The sequence below is a fragment of the Haliotis rubra genome, unplaced genomic scaffold (assembly GCF_003918875.1).
Source record: "Haliotis rubra isolate DU_JTF1 unplaced genomic scaffold, ASM391887v1 Scf190, whole genome shotgun sequence".
In the NCBI taxonomy this organism is placed as follows: domain Eukaryota; kingdom Metazoa; phylum Mollusca; class Gastropoda; order Lepetellida; family Haliotidae; genus Haliotis; species Haliotis rubra.
This window is the reverse complement of record NW_025765892.1, coordinates 1,185,827-1,201,736: the sequence shown is the minus strand read 5'-3', so window position 1 is coordinate 1,201,736 and position 15,910 is coordinate 1,185,827. Positions and strand designations below refer to the sequence as shown.

General features: G+C 38.4%; 1 protein-coding gene across 1 annotated transcript in view; it reads left to right on the top strand.

Annotated features, from left to right (window-relative positions):
* The window catches only part of LOC124274412 (nephrin-like), a 246,226-nt gene extending 240,824 nt beyond the window's left edge, over positions 1-5,402 (top strand). Inside the window, 3 exon segments of the mRNA XM_046709786.1 lie at positions 220-395; positions 923-960; positions 1,813-5,402. Coding sequence (XP_046565742.1) covers positions 220-395; positions 923-959 — 213 coding nt within the window. The 3' untranslated portion in view covers position 960; positions 1,813-5,402.
* The last annotated feature ends 10,508 nt before the right edge of the window (positions 5,403-15,910 follow it).

Sequence of the window (15,910 nt, the reverse complement as noted above, 5' to 3'; positions counted from 1 at the left end):
TTTGAGCGCACAGGGGTCATAGGATCTGGCATGGGGACCTACGGCCCCCAACACCCCCGGCTCATTTTCCTCTTTTCACTCATACACATTCTCATCCCTGTAAATAGAAAGTTGTTTCTGTAATACTATGAATCCATGAAATTATTATTAATGAGCTTATATTTCTGCCATTCACAACATGTGAACAGACTTGTAATGCAGGGTGTACTTTGTTGGTAGAGTATAACAGATTATTGTGATCGCCCACCAAGCCGTCCACCCAGCAGAACGGGTAAAACACCTCCACCCCCTCCCGTCCGAACCTCAAGCCGAGGAGCCGCTGATCAGTTACCTCCCCTGCCAGCCAGGAACTATGGCCCCCAGGACTTGCCACCGCGCTACACCTCACCCCCCGGGTAAGAACACACGATGAGCAAGTCTACAGCATCTTCGTAATGTGTTGCTCAGGATAATTCGCAGCCAGTATGATTGAAAACATTATCAGAATTCAGATAGGTTTGAAGTATCAGAATATTTATGGCTGTTTGATTCCTTAACAACATTTTAGATATCATTTCAGTTAAATGTTTCTCATTTATAGAAATGCAGTTGAGGGAAATCAATGAAATTGTGGCATGGTTTGAGTTTGAGAGAGAGAATCAAACATAATCAATATTTTTTTGTGGGATTTTTGGCGTGAAGTATTATTATTATAGAGCTACAGTATTTAGTAGGAGAGGTATGCATGATGATTCATAATGTATGTTAGTTGGACATACAGGAGATCCAACTCGTGTTGATCTGAATGATACATTCTGTAATGGTATCGGTATTACAATAAGTATGTTGCTTCCACCAAGCTGCTTCAGATTGCCTGAACTGTTTTGCCACCCTGCATGACGTGTGATTTACAATGCATGTTTCACTTTAATTGTTGATTCAGACTACCAAGAGGCAGAGAGTCATATTTGATTGCATGATGTGAGTAGAGGTCAGGTTGAGAGGTCAATTCAGATCATTCCATAACATTGGTGAAATAGTATAAAACTTCCACAGTTCTGAAATTTCTCAATGACTTACTAATCAGTTGCAAGGTCAGGGAGGTCAATACTACTTGACCTTGACCTTCCAACAACTTCTCTGATACTTCCATTCCTTCTTGATCAGACATGAGCATGTACATAGAAGTGGAGAACTATGTAACTTCTAATTCCGTAATTGAGATATCATATGTAAATGAATATGTATTGGAAAAAATATATATATCCAAACATTTGGTCTCAGTGTATGTCATGTCTGGTTAATTCATAATGGTAGTGAAAGTAACCTAGCTAGAGCTGCACTTGGTGTTTGTGTTTTGTAGCAGAGAGCTGACACAACTAATGAAATAGTTGTTAGGTATGATTAGCCTGCACTCCCCTCTGTAACTTCAACATCACTGATGTAACGTATATATGTTTCTGTGTAGAGCAAACTATATGTTGACTTGTGGCGAGATTCCCTTCTCTGTGTATATGCACAACTAGCTGGTGTATATGAATTGATGATCTCCGTGGTTAGCCTCTGGAGACAGATTGCGGCCAATAATCATTCATCTTCTCATGCATTATAGATCACAGAGAGTAAAAGATTTATGGTTGTTCAGAATTGTGTCTCTATTTGAAAATGTATTGTAATGCATCAGTTTATAGTGAATTATCAAAAGCATGTTGAAACGTGTATATCCTGAATGTGTGCGTGTTTTATTCTGGAGCACTTGTTTCTGCCTACAGACTTGGCGGACTCAATTTTCAATGAACTGCTGAAAACAATTAATTTTTCATCTTTTCACAGGCAATGTTGATGTGCTATCTCCAAACATTGTGTCCAACCTCAACTATGATGGTCCTCCCATGAGGTCCCCCTCCCCACGTGCGATGCAGAATGGTAGTGAGATGCGGGGACATCTAGTGTAGCTGCCAGCATCGATCCTACAGGATGCACAGAAACAACTATATCCTGCTTTACTTCACCATGTATTACGGACAAGATCTGTAGAAATCAGAAAGGCTAGAACAATACCAGTTTCAGTAGAGATATTGTTGAAGCCAAAATGAAGGATTATTAACTTCTGCCACAAACTTGCTTACGTGAAGAATTGCCATTAATGATGTGTTGATAGACAAATTCTTTCATTTCATGCAGACATGTGTAAGGAAGTGTTGGACTGAAACTTGTTCATACATTTACCAGTCTGACTCATATTTCTTTCTGAACCCAGCATTTGAAGATGTCTACACAATATAAATAAAGGTTCTTATAAATATCATGGATCTTCTAAATACAAACTTTGAAAAACACTTATGTATATTAATGCGAAGTTTTGTAAGTATTTCTCTGAATGTTTCGTTCATGTAGACTTGAGAACTATGTGCGGATGAGGCACAGGCTGGTCAACTAGTGGACGATCAACATGATACTGGTCAAAGTTCAAGGATATTGAGCGATACAAATTGAATCCTTGATTCACCATCTATGCATAATGCCACAGATCCGTGGCTCACTGAATGCTTGTGTACTTTACAACTGCTAAACTAGCAATGTGAAATGAAATTCAAAGCTATATATGGGATCTAGAGACCTGTTAATGTTTATTTTAAATTGAATTTACAACAGTTATGTTTATGTGCAATATTTGAATTTGCATCTCAGATTAATAGCTTTGTTATTGACTGCAATGCTAGTGAGTGTTGAGTGTTGCAGAGTTGTATACTATGCACATACCAATCAAGGGCTGACTGGTGCGAGACTTGGTCAAAGGGAAGCAACTCTGTCATGAGGTGCAGTAGAACGCTATCTTGTGCAACTAAGTCAAGAAGTGATATTGACATTCTTCCAAGCTGACACAAGACAGTTGGTGGTCATATGATTGTTGTGTTTTACCAATATTAAAGGTAGTATAGTAGTATTCATTTGTTTATATCACATCTTGAAGAAAATCTGTTGACAAGAATGAGTTTAACATGGGATTTTGTTCAAGTCATAAATGTGCCATTGTGAAACTGATTCATTGAAACATAGTGATCCGTAATGACACATATTTCATGTTTGATTGGCCGGTCGGACACAGCTCATCAATAATGGTGCTATAGACATTTATTCTTTGTAGATTTCACCTGAAACTGTGTGAACACATGCTTGTATGAATGTGGAATTTAATTTATATTGTCAGATGTTGTGTTGAGATGAAAAGCTTTAAAAAAAGTAGGGAGCATGTTGCACATTATTGGTAGTTATGTGCATTGGTTGAAGAACCTAGAAAAGGTTTTTAAAACAAATGAGATTTAGCATATTCCATTAAAAAAAATATACTATTTATTATCAAATTCTATTAGCTGAAGTTTGTAATTTGTGTTTTAGAGTGCACTGTGTCTGTTGTTTACTGTTGTAGTTGTGAGACAGACTTCCTGTATATATCTGCAGAGTGTAACATATGGTATTTTTATATCACTGTAAATGAGGCTCATTCTCCTGTTGTGACACTGATATGATGATTTTTTGTCAGAAATTTCATAAATTTTCATTTTTGTTTCTATCAAAAAATTATTGTAGATATTGAATTTTGTAGATTTTAGTTTTATTTAAGGACATTGTTTTTGAATGCCATTATAAATTCTGTAAACATATTTTCCGCAATATCATATTTTGTTCCCATGTTGTTACATATCCAACTTTACAATGCCTGAAACTTCTCTAAATACTTACTTGGTATTTCTTTTTAAATCATCACAGGTATACTTAAGCACTGATTGAAGAAATTGGTGACAAAGAGCCAGACCATATTTTATACATATTTCATTTGACATTTTCTTAGACAGTGGTCTATAGAGAAGTAAGAGGAAGTTGTCATTTAAATGGACACAGTCTTTTATTGTTCACACTTCTTTTTCTTTTCATGAACTCACTGTAGGATCTTCTGGAAAAGTTGTCTGGCTAAAAATAATTCCAGAAACACTAAACTGCATTGCGTAATAAGAATCACAGTAAGGTTGCAGCTGTTAAATATCATGTGATTATTTAGGGGTACATTGATGCCTCTGGCGTATAGAGGGGACAGCCAGCCTTTGAGAAGGCAAGATACCTTAGGGTTAGAGCATTCACTATTCCTGAAAAAGGCAAGGTACCTTGGGGTTAGAGCTTTCACTATTCCTGAAAAAGGCAAGGTACCTTGGGGTTAGAGCTTTCACTTAGAGAAGACAGTATTACTGGTGGTTTAAAGTGTTCACCTGTCATGAAATAGTTTCAGTGTGTTACATTATTGCTGTCACAATCTAGATACAGCTGCAGTATTGCTACCAGTTGCATATAAGTACTCAGACACACTTACCAGTGTTGCCTGTAGATATACATGTAGTGTGTTTTCTATGAAGAGTGAAGCTTTAACTGAGAAAGATGAACAGACACATACAAGCAAAGCTTGGCTGAGGTAGAAAATATGTGTGATGTATTTCAAAGGTTAACAGGTCCACATACAGAAGTTCCATTATAAGAAGGACTTCACATATAGGAGAGAAATCTTAGGAATGAAAGTTTTATATATCAGTTGTTTCTGAAAGAGTATACATTGTCTTCATATACTACATCTTCAGGTAGCAGAGGTTAGCCATCAATACCTTCCCTGTGTGATGTCTGTATCTATAGTGTACATACCTGTATTTAACTGTGTGTATTTAATGTACAAATGTAGCCGTGCATCAAACAATGTACACTGGATGTGTGAGAGAATGCATGATTTTCAACTTTGTACAGGAGATCCAATATATCAGTCACAATTGCCTTTACTTCTGTATACCACTTCTGTATACATCAGTGTCATTTCTGTATACATCAGTGTCATTTCTGTATACAATGCCACCATCCCAGTGAGTGGTCAATTAACAGTGTGTGTTTGTAAACATGCTCAGAAGGTTATTAACAGAGACATGTATACTGTTATACTGCTAATCAATACATCTGTCTCACAGGAAGGGGTTTGTTTACTTGGGGGTTTCAGGGGGGTCTGGTCTATGTCCATATTAATCAAAGGAAAGGCAAATTATGACATCATCTTGGAGCAGAAATAATTTCTGAATTTGATATTGTTTTTTTTTTATACAGAAGCCTTCAAACTGCACCTTGACATAGAAATGAATTCACAATGGTAGAACTCATTTTCATTGTTAATTTTAAAATTGTTGAAAGAGATTTTGATATTTTCATCAGGAGAATTGACCCACCTTACCTGTGGGTCTCCAGGTCTGCTGCCTTATACAGAGGCGTGACCTGGAGCCACACTAAACACATCTAGTCACACATGGATCACTGGCTTCTACCTACCTGCATTAATTACTGATGTGTATCATAACAAGTTTATCAGTAATAAAGTATATTTTGATTGTCTAGTATTTATTGGGTCTGTTGTGCTATTTGTCATAGAGCTATGACACTGAAGATACTGCTTGTTGGTGTCCTCAAAGCTTGAAGAGACCATAGCTAGAGATCCTAGTTCCACCAAGTGACTGCATGGGAACCATTCCACTTCTATCTCTTTCTGTTTGTGCTGTTGTTTTACTTTGTTTACAGCCACCCCCAGTAACATTGCCGTTATGAAGTTGTCTGTAAATAATCAGATCTGGACCTGACAACCTAGTGATTGCTATTATTACCACAATTCGGACACAATCACATGCAATGTACAAAGTCATTCGGCATGACCAGCCCAATTGGTTAGATGCCTGATAGGTCAATCATGCGTATTTGATGGACATATTTGGCTTCAATCTCCATCGCAGATTTCCTTGTGGTTAATCTAATACTTCAATCACATATGCTAATGACCAAGTTATTGACTAGGTATTACAATGTTTTCCATGAGCTAATCAAGGGCATATCATGTGAGCGTATTTTCTCCTGTTTGTAAACAAACATGTCCATCAGGGTAAGACTTCAGCCCCTATCTCCCCCTGATTTTAACAATAAGGAAAAATTTCTTTCAGTGGCATTTCCAGAAGTTGGATATGTCTTTCAGTATGCTCAGATACAATTAACAAAACACGTTAAAACTCATCCTTATCAGATGAATATATATTCAGGTGAGAATAGAGACCGATCCTATTTCTCGACAACAGTTTGGCAAATCTGAAATTGGTGCTGATGGCGAGTTGTTGGAATGTTCACACTCTCAAACGCGAGTTTGACAACGTGTTGTCATGTGTTGTCAAACTTTAGTTTGCCGTGTGACGGCCGCTTTAGTGGAAGCCTTCCAGTGTGATCTTTTATTTGGCTTTGTAGGTCACTTGTTGTCACTTATGTAGGCCATGTGAACAAGTACCTTTAAGTGAAGCCTTACTTACGTTGAATCAAACGTCGCTTTACTTATTAACAAGGTTGGAGAGAACACCAGCAACAGTGTGCTGTCCCGTCTGTGAAGGAAATAAAGTGCATCTGACAGAATTCCAGGTGAAATCTCACTTGAAAGTATACTATTACTGGCAATCTCTAAAGTTTTTATGTCAGGAACCACGAAATTAAGGCAGAATTTTGGGGTGTAAGTGACATATCGCTTATTTCCGTCCTGTCAGAGTTTTTACTTTTTGTTCCACCCATGAAACGGATATATTTGCCATGAAATAGCTTATACCCTGTCAACCAGAACATGTTGATATGCTCACTATATCACATTTGGCGAATGTCATCTGTACTAAGGAAACTTACAACATCCATGAAAAGAAAGAAGACAATACAATGTATTTTTTCAATGGAAACTGATTCAGTGCACCAGTTCGTTACACCTGACATAAAGTTCTGACAAACCATGTTTATTCAATTCTCTCAAAACCTCTGGCAACATTGTACCTATTTGAGAAATATGGATGTTGGTCGCATCATATTCATCAGATTCCGAGGAAACATTTTCTTTCTTTCTTGGAGGCTCACGCTCACTATAATCCTTATCTTCTAATTTTCAATGTCTTTGGGATGTCAGTTATTTCCTTATGAATCTCAGGTGGGACGTGTTTGTAATGTTTCCTCTCATACTTTAGTGACCCAGTCACCTCACAAAGCTTCGGTTTTCTGATAATTAATCTTTCGGATGAATGTTCGTCTTTCATATGCGTAATGACATCACAAAAACTTTGAGAAGCATGCCCACAATAGTCACATGCGTATGGTTGCATTAAAAGGTTTATCTGAAACGTGAAAAAGCAAATCCTTTAGAAAACACCTACATATTTTTGACGTAATGCGTTCACTGCCGATGACGTAAATCGTTCACAACGCTAAAACAGTGGTCGCGTTCACCAGGACAAACATACCACTTGTTTTCAGTGCTTATATCTCAAAAACCGTATACTATAATGTTTTGACCCGTGAAGGTCCGGGTTAGAAGGTAGAATGAACCCATGCTTGTTCTAAGAGGGGACTAACGGGATCGGGTGGTCAGACTCGCTGGCTTGGTGGACACATTTCATCGGTTCCCAATTGCGCAGATCGATGTTCATTCTGTTGATCACTGGATTGTCTGGTCCAGGCTCGATTATTTACAGACCGCTGCCATATAGCTGGAATATTGTTGATTGCGACATAAAACTAAACTCACTCACTCACTCACTATAATCTTTTTGAAATTTTGGGTATGATCAAAACATACATGTATCTTTTAAACTGTACATTTGTTCAGATTGTTTGTTTGGTTTTATAATAATTGTATACCATTGTGCGGGATATACAAAATGATATTTCAGATGTCCATCGACGCCCATTATATACCAACAATTTGGAAAACCTCGCATATAATCCCCGTTCCCAAAAAGTCAAAATCTTCAATAAGTAATGACTACCTCCCAGTGGCTCTTGATCCAATATTCATGAAATGCTTTGAGCGAATTATCTTGAACTTAATTAAGTAAAATACTGGACATCTAATGGATCCTTTACAATTTGCGTACAGGGCCAGGCGCGGGGTAGAAGATGCACTCATTTCACTGTTGCATAGGATCTATACTCAACTCGAAATCATCTTCAAAATCTTATGTAAGAATCCTCTTTGTGGACTTCTCCTCTGCTTTCAACACAATCCAGCCACATTTGATGATAAGGAAATTATTTAACATGAAAGTAAACAGTAACATCATCAAGTGGGTAGAGGCCTTCTTAATTAACCGACCTCAACGTGTTCGGTTCAGTTCAACGCTTTCTGACGTTAATCTTGTGAGTACCGGTGCTCCTCAAGGCTGTGTCCTGTCCCCTGTCCTCTTGACACTCTATACAAATGATTGTATATCTCACTAAGTCTTATCCACCTGTTTGAATTTCAGATTTGCTGATGATGCCGCTTTGGTTGGGTTTATTCGTCAATAGGAGTTGGAGTATAGGAAAAATATTGATGCGTTTACTTCATGGTGCAAAGACAATTTCCTTTCCCTGAACATAAACAAACAAAGGAAATGATAATTGACCTCCGAAGCAAAAGGACAAATTGGAATCTGTTTGTATTGATGGACAGGAAGTAGAAACAGTAGAAATATGGATGTTGGTCGCATCATATTCATCAGATTCCGAGGAAACATTTTCTTTCTTTCTTGGAGGCTCACGCTCACTATAATCCTTATCTTCTAATTTTCAATGTCTTTGGGATGTCAGTTATTTCCTTATGAATCTCAGGTGGGACGTGTTTGTAATGTTTCCTCCTCATACTTTAGTGACCCAGTCACCTCCACAAAGCTTCGGTTTTCTGATAATTAATCTTTCGGATGAATGTTCGTCTTTCATATGCGTAATGACATCACAAAAACTTTGAGAAGCATGCCCACAATAGTCACATGCGTATGGTTGCATTAAAAGGTTTATCTGAAACGTGAAAAAGCAAATCCTTTAGAAAACACCTACATATTTTTGACGTAATGTGTTCACTGCCGATGACGTAAATCGTTCACAACGCTAAAACAGTGGTCGCGTTCACCAGGACAAACATACCACTTGTTTTCAGTGCTTATATCTCAAAAACCGTATACTGTAATGTTTTGACCCGTGAAGGTCCGGGTTAGAAGGTAGAATGAACCCATGCTTGTCGTAAGAGGGGACTAACGGGATCGGGTGGTCAGACTCGATGGCTTGGTTGACACATTTCATCGGTTCCCAATTGCGCCTATCGATGTTCATTCTGTTGATCACTGGATTGTCTGGTCCAGGCTCGATTATTTACAGACCGCTGCCATATAGCTGGAATATTGTTGATTGCGACATAAAACTAAACTCACTCACTCACTCACTATAATCTTTTTGAAATTTTGGGTATGATCAAAACATACATGTATCTTTTAAACTGTACATTTGTTCAGATTGTTTGTTTGGTTTTATAATAATTGTATACCATTGTGCGGGATATACAAAATGATATTTCAGATGTCCATCGACGCCCATTATATACCAACAATTTGGAAAACCTCGCATATAATCCCCGTTCCCAAAAAGTCAAAATCTTCAATAAGTAATGACTACCTCCCAGTGGCTCTTGATCCAATATTCATGAAATGCTTTGAGCGAATTATCTTGAACTTAATTAAGTAAAATACTGGACATCTAATGGATCCTTTACAATTTGCGTACAGGGCCAGGCGCGGGGTAGAAGATGCACTCATTTCACTGTTGCATAAGATCTATACTCAACTCGAAATCGTCTTCAACATCTTATGTAAGAATCCTCTTTGTGGACTTCTCCTCTGCTTTCAACACAATCCAGCCACATTTGATGATAAGGAAATTATTTAACATGAAAGTTAACAGTAACATCATCAAGTGGGTAGAGGCCTTCTTAATTAACCGACCTCAACGTGTTCGGTTCAGTTCAACGCTTTCTGACGTTAATCTTGTGAGTACCGGTGCTCCTCAAGGCTGTGTCCTGTCCCCTGTCCTCTTGACACTCTATACAAATGACTGTATATCTCACTAAGTCTTATCCACCTGTTTGAATTTCAGATTTGCTGATGATGCCGCTTTGGTTGGGTTTATTCGTCAATAGGAGTTGGAGTATAGGAAAAATATTGATGCGTTTACTTCATGGTGCAAAGACAATTTCCTTTCCCTGAACATAAACAAACAAAGGAAATGATAATTGACCTCCGAAGCAAAAAGGACAAATTGGAATCTGTTTGTATTGATGGACAGGAAGTAGAAACAGTAGAAGAGTATAAATATCTGGGTACTATCATTGATAATAAACTTTCATGGAAATCAAATTCACATCGTGTACATATATAGGAAAGCACAACAGAGGCTTTTCTTTCTGCGAAATTTGCGATCATTTAATGTCTTAAAATTGTAAATTTAAACGAGACTTACCTGTAAGGTGAAGTTTGAAAGCAATTCTCCGAGGTACCAGGGCACAAGTGAGATCACATGATATTGCGCATGCGCAAACGGGTCAGTCTTTAAAGATTTACTGTGGACTAAAGAACACCGAAACAGAACCCTGGGCGGGAGGGCGTGGCATGTGATCTCACTTGTGCCCTGGTACCTCGGAGAATTGCTTTCAAACTTCACCTTACAGGTAAGTCTCGTTTAAATTTACAATTCTCCTTCAGTACCAGGTCACATGAGAGACCACATGAGATTTTGTAGTTAGTCCACAGTAAATTGGACAAAATATTCAACAAGGTGTTAAAGCTAACTATATTTATTCATTATACAATATTTCAAAAATTATAACAAATAATAAATGTATACTACTTCAAACATCATCATTAAGAGACATTGGAACATTACAATGAGGTAATACTGATGAGGTACCATTTTAGATCTCTCACTGGAGCGCAATACAAGCATAAGGCTTTTACTAGAACACTTAACATGCAGAACCAGATGATAAAACAGCATTGCTATAAGAACATGATACAGGTAAAACTGGTTTGGCATAGAATTTGGCAAACACACATGTAGAAGACCATCCAGCTGTGTCCATAATCTGCTGTATAGGCACCCCCACCATGGATGCTGCACTGGTGGAAGCTAGTGTTGGGAATTGGTTGAAATCTCACAATTGATGATTGGTTCACTTCCAGGTGCGTAACGATGTCCAGGCCTACACGTTCCTAAGGTGTGCGTTGTTGTTTGCTTGAGTCGTGGCGTAACTTTATAAATAGTCTCAGTGCCCTCGTCCGACCGCCCGTCCGTCCTCGTGTACCTACTTCATAGGCTCAGTGCAGTCAAACCCTTCTCAAGCACGTGCATTCACTTTCTCCAGTACTTTCACCACGTGGTCTGTAAGGTAGCGTGACTTCACTCCAACATTATATATCAATTGGCACCAATGTCATATTGAAAGAGGTATAAGACTTTATACATGTACATATTGTGGAGAAAGAATTCTCAGTAAATTTGAAAAATACAACGTAATGCAAAAATAGTATAGTTACTTGTGATATCTGTATAGTTTTGGCTGTGAAAGTACAAGGTACATACTTTTTATGCTGAAAAAGTGCAAAAATAATAGGCTAATTGTCGTGTGAACTTTTCTGTAAGTACAGAAACAGGCATTAAAATATACTAACTGATGACAGTGCTTGCCATCAATATACGTTTAAGCCTTGAAGTGGGCTTTCTTGTAAAAACTGAGAGTTTGCAAGAATTCACGAGCCCCGAAACTGAGGGTCCACTCAAATTAACACCTTGCTCTATGTGGGAAGACATGTAACGTATGTTATTTTGGGGATGGCACTTTTTCTGTAAAGTATAGATTCAAGTACTTTTGTGGCTGATTCAAACATAGGTTTTCAGAGTCCGATCTACTCGCCAATACACCAAGTCAGCGATCTGACCCACTCAGCCATCGAAGGTTCCACACGTTATACAAGTGTCATTTATTTGGTTATTTATCCCTTTTCTCATCGTATCAATTCAGTGATTGATACTAGCAGCAACCATCAACGCCATCTTGTACGTTACCATCGTCACTGACTTGCTAGGACTATTCTAAACCAGTACCAAAGACCAGCCCGCTCTTCATAGCTGTTGAGTGTTGAATTGAAACTTTAGTTATTACATGTTGTCAACATATTGGTGGTCAGCGAAGTGTTCGACTTTTTACTTTCAAATCGTGGTTACTTGTTAATGAATTCTTCGAAAGCGATATGATACATATATACTGCACTTAAAGTAGTGGTGGTAATTTGGTGTTTCTTGTACATTTATTGCGCTGTCGTATCGTATGTTTCATTTTCATGATCAGAAATATCACGGAAATGCCTTCAACAGATAACGGATAACAGACCAATCTTACTGAAATCATTCAAATTGTCAAACTATCACCATTTAAGTGCGCCAAATAATATGAAGTCAGTTCATAAAACTTCGACGCATTTAAAGATCACATATACTCTACGGGGGTACAAATGCATAAATCATATAATGGAATCGTTATAAATCAAACCCCGTCATTTATACTACCTAAGTCGACCATTAATTAACTTAAAGCCACCTTTTTGACAGTACTGCATAATTCTCTCCCGCGAACGAAATTTCAACCAATCAGAAGGCCCGTTTCCGTGACGTAATGTGATGTATTTATATGAGGGGCACTGTAGAATTCATGTACATCGGGGGGGGGGAGGTTGTTGTTTAAATTATCTTGTTTGCAGGTTTGCCTGAACCCGAAATCGTGACATTTGTTGTGAAAAATGAAAGCTTTATGTTTTCACAATCTACTGTCATTGAATCTTGTCACCTGCTTTGCCTAGCTTCCGAGTTACAACTTGTTTTCATAGACGATTCTGTCAAATTCGCGTGTTGTCATAAGGGTTACCTGTTGGCTAGGTCTGGTTTTTGTTCCCCAATTTACTCGGGTGTTAAACCATTTATGTCAAGTGATTGAAATATGGTTAATTCAGTGGGTTGGCATTTCGGTACAAAACAGACTCTAAACATGTCCGGAAGTAATTCAGACAGCGACAATCTTTCCATTCAATATTCAATGAAGAAACAATCCCTAGGCCTTATTTGTTCGAGCCAGACGCCAGTGATAGTGAAAACGATTATCAGCGTCGGTCATCACGGTTACAGGAAGAAGGTCGACTGCAGGGGCGGATACAGCATTTTGAGAAAAAAGGGGTGTGTGCACGCTATTGAGAATAGGAGGGGTGCCCACTTCATTTTCACCCGAGTTTCAATGTTCATTTAATAAACTTTCAGGACAAAAATAAAGGGGGGTGCACCCCTGACCACCCCACCCCTCTGGATCCGCCTAAGGACTAGTATCTACATAGTGGTGAGTGGACGTTAACCACGTGAATGTAGCAAGAAATGTATCCACAATATTTTCACTTGGACCCCCACCTCGCTTCAGTGGAAGAAATCGTTGTTACAAGTTGTGTCATGCAAAATCCTTTTGGTCATGATTCAAATACATATTTAACTACGAGTTGGATTTTCTGACTTGATGAAAACAAACCATAATCTCATTTATTTTCGAACAAACTTTTGCCCGTGACGTACGATTTTTAAAAATGGCGGCGTCCTGTCGCGAACATCCGACAGTCTGAGAATAAATGCTATTTAAGTTTGTTTTCACCGAGTTACAAAATCAAAACTACTTTGTACTGGTAGTAAAATATGTATTTGATTGATGGTCAATAGGATTTTGCATGACAAAGTTTATAACATAACAATTTCTCTCTTTGAAGCGAGGTGGGTGTCAATATAATACTACTTACTTCGGCCACAACCTCGCTTCCGAGGAAGAAATCGTTATATTACAAGTTGTGTCATGGAAAATCCTTTTGGTGATCAACCATATACATATTTTACTACAAATGGTAAGTAGTTTTGATTTTTTATACTCGATGAAAACGTCGAGAAATCAGCAAAATGACGAGCTTATTACACACTTTATATACAACTGACTGAAAATCCTTCGCTGCTGTGCTCTGGCGACAGAGTTACCTAACCTCTCTGTGGTTTTGTTGGCGGGCGAGAGTGAAGCAGACGGCTTTTTGGCAACTTTTAATCGCGCGGTATTAATTAACCACAAGTTTTTTAAGAATGAATTTGGTGTTCCGCTGAAGCCTAACCACAAGTCTTTCATATATACTGGTTAAAAGTGTACAAAAAAACAAAGTTTATTCGTTCTTTAAAGGAAGACATACTCTATTGATTTTTCTATGATCGCAGTTAGATGAAAAAAGTAAAGAATTCGGTCATTGTTATATAAATCCGGACTTACAGACGCAGTCCTATTGTCAATTACTTGATGTAATATGGTTACCAAAGTCGAAAAGTCAATAGCCAATGATAATATCAGCTACGTAGAATAAAAACCAAGATTATAATACCTCCAATGTATCATCTGCGATTGATTCTCTTTAGACTGGGACAATAAACGCTTCCATTACATTCTCTGAACGAAACAGAAAATATTTCCTCTGAGTATGAATCGAAATAATAATCTGACACAGTGTGGATGTTCAACACATCGTATCCACCTGGTGTCCAGCACCATATATCTGCAAGTGATGGTTCGCTTGATAAACATTGTGAAAAACAATACCAGGTCTGAACGTTCATCAATTTACATCGAAACAATATATCCTGGCATCCCATCCTATCTAAACCTAGATTTGTTGTTCAGTGGGCTGCTGGAGTGGTCAAGGAATCACAAATAAATATAATGGTACTGGCATACCTATATAATCTGTATGCAGACAGGCTTCACGTCCTACTCAGGGCGTGTCACTTGACTGAGGGCAGATTTGCTGATAGCATAATTCTCAACTTGCGGATAGATCTACTGAACGGTCCTATTAAGCACACTAGGAAGTCATACATTTGCACAACAGAAGAGTACTCTCCATGTTTGGTAGTTTTCAAGACTATCTCCCTGCACCGCATCCTTTCATCTTTCACTTTTGAGTTAACGGGGGATGTAATGACGTAGGATGTATTCCAACAGGGTTACAGTACCACTCACACATGCTCTCAACGCCCATTATATAGATACTTCTGTTCAATGAAGACAATGTCCGCAACAGCTCTTTGTCTGATCTCGGTGACATTGTGTTCAAGTCAAGACATGATTTGTGACACAGCAAGCCCCAACAGCCACCGCCTCCATAACACCCTACTGGGATCAGACCAAGTGGAGCATCACCCAAGAAGGACTTACGCTTCCAGTCACTGTTCAAAAACACAGCATTGGAAACAAACGAACTGGGAATGCATGTAATTATTAGCGACTCATAACTACATGCAAATCAAGGACGTTGCCATCCAAACACTGCATTATATTGGCATGGAGCGAAAACCAACCAAGTGGGAAAGCAAGAACAGCTCCTTTACAGAGAAATTCAAGATCCCTGCATTGGACTGATCAGACAACTTGTACTTCCCACCATCCTGAAAGAGAAGGTCTTACATAGTATACATTACCAGGCAGGGCATCAAGGTACTGAGAGTGCGTTCAGTCTTAAATGACCTCCGAGTCCTCTGATGACAAGATGTTTCTGTTAGAATACCCAGGCAATGCAGACACTCAAGCACCTGTCTCACCTCCACCTAAGGTGAAAGAACCAATGAGGAGGTGTGCCAGGGCTAATAAGGGAAAGCACTCCAACCTTCACAATACCAAAATCTGTTAACACAAAAAAATCAGGTGATCCCCCTACTGGTCCTGTCTCTGATAATCTTAGTAGCACAGAGAGTACCTGAGTGCGAGACTCATGAAAGTTGCAATACAAGAGGTAAGTAATGTATTAAAGCAGACAGGCAAGTAGTAGTTGTGTATATGTATAGTGTATAACATAGCTGATCATTTCAGTCACCAAAGATTTGTTTTGAATGTATACTACCCATCAAAAGTTTAGACTCACTGAAAGCACTCACTATATGTTATGTATATGTATGTGGTTACATCGAAGATGAATTT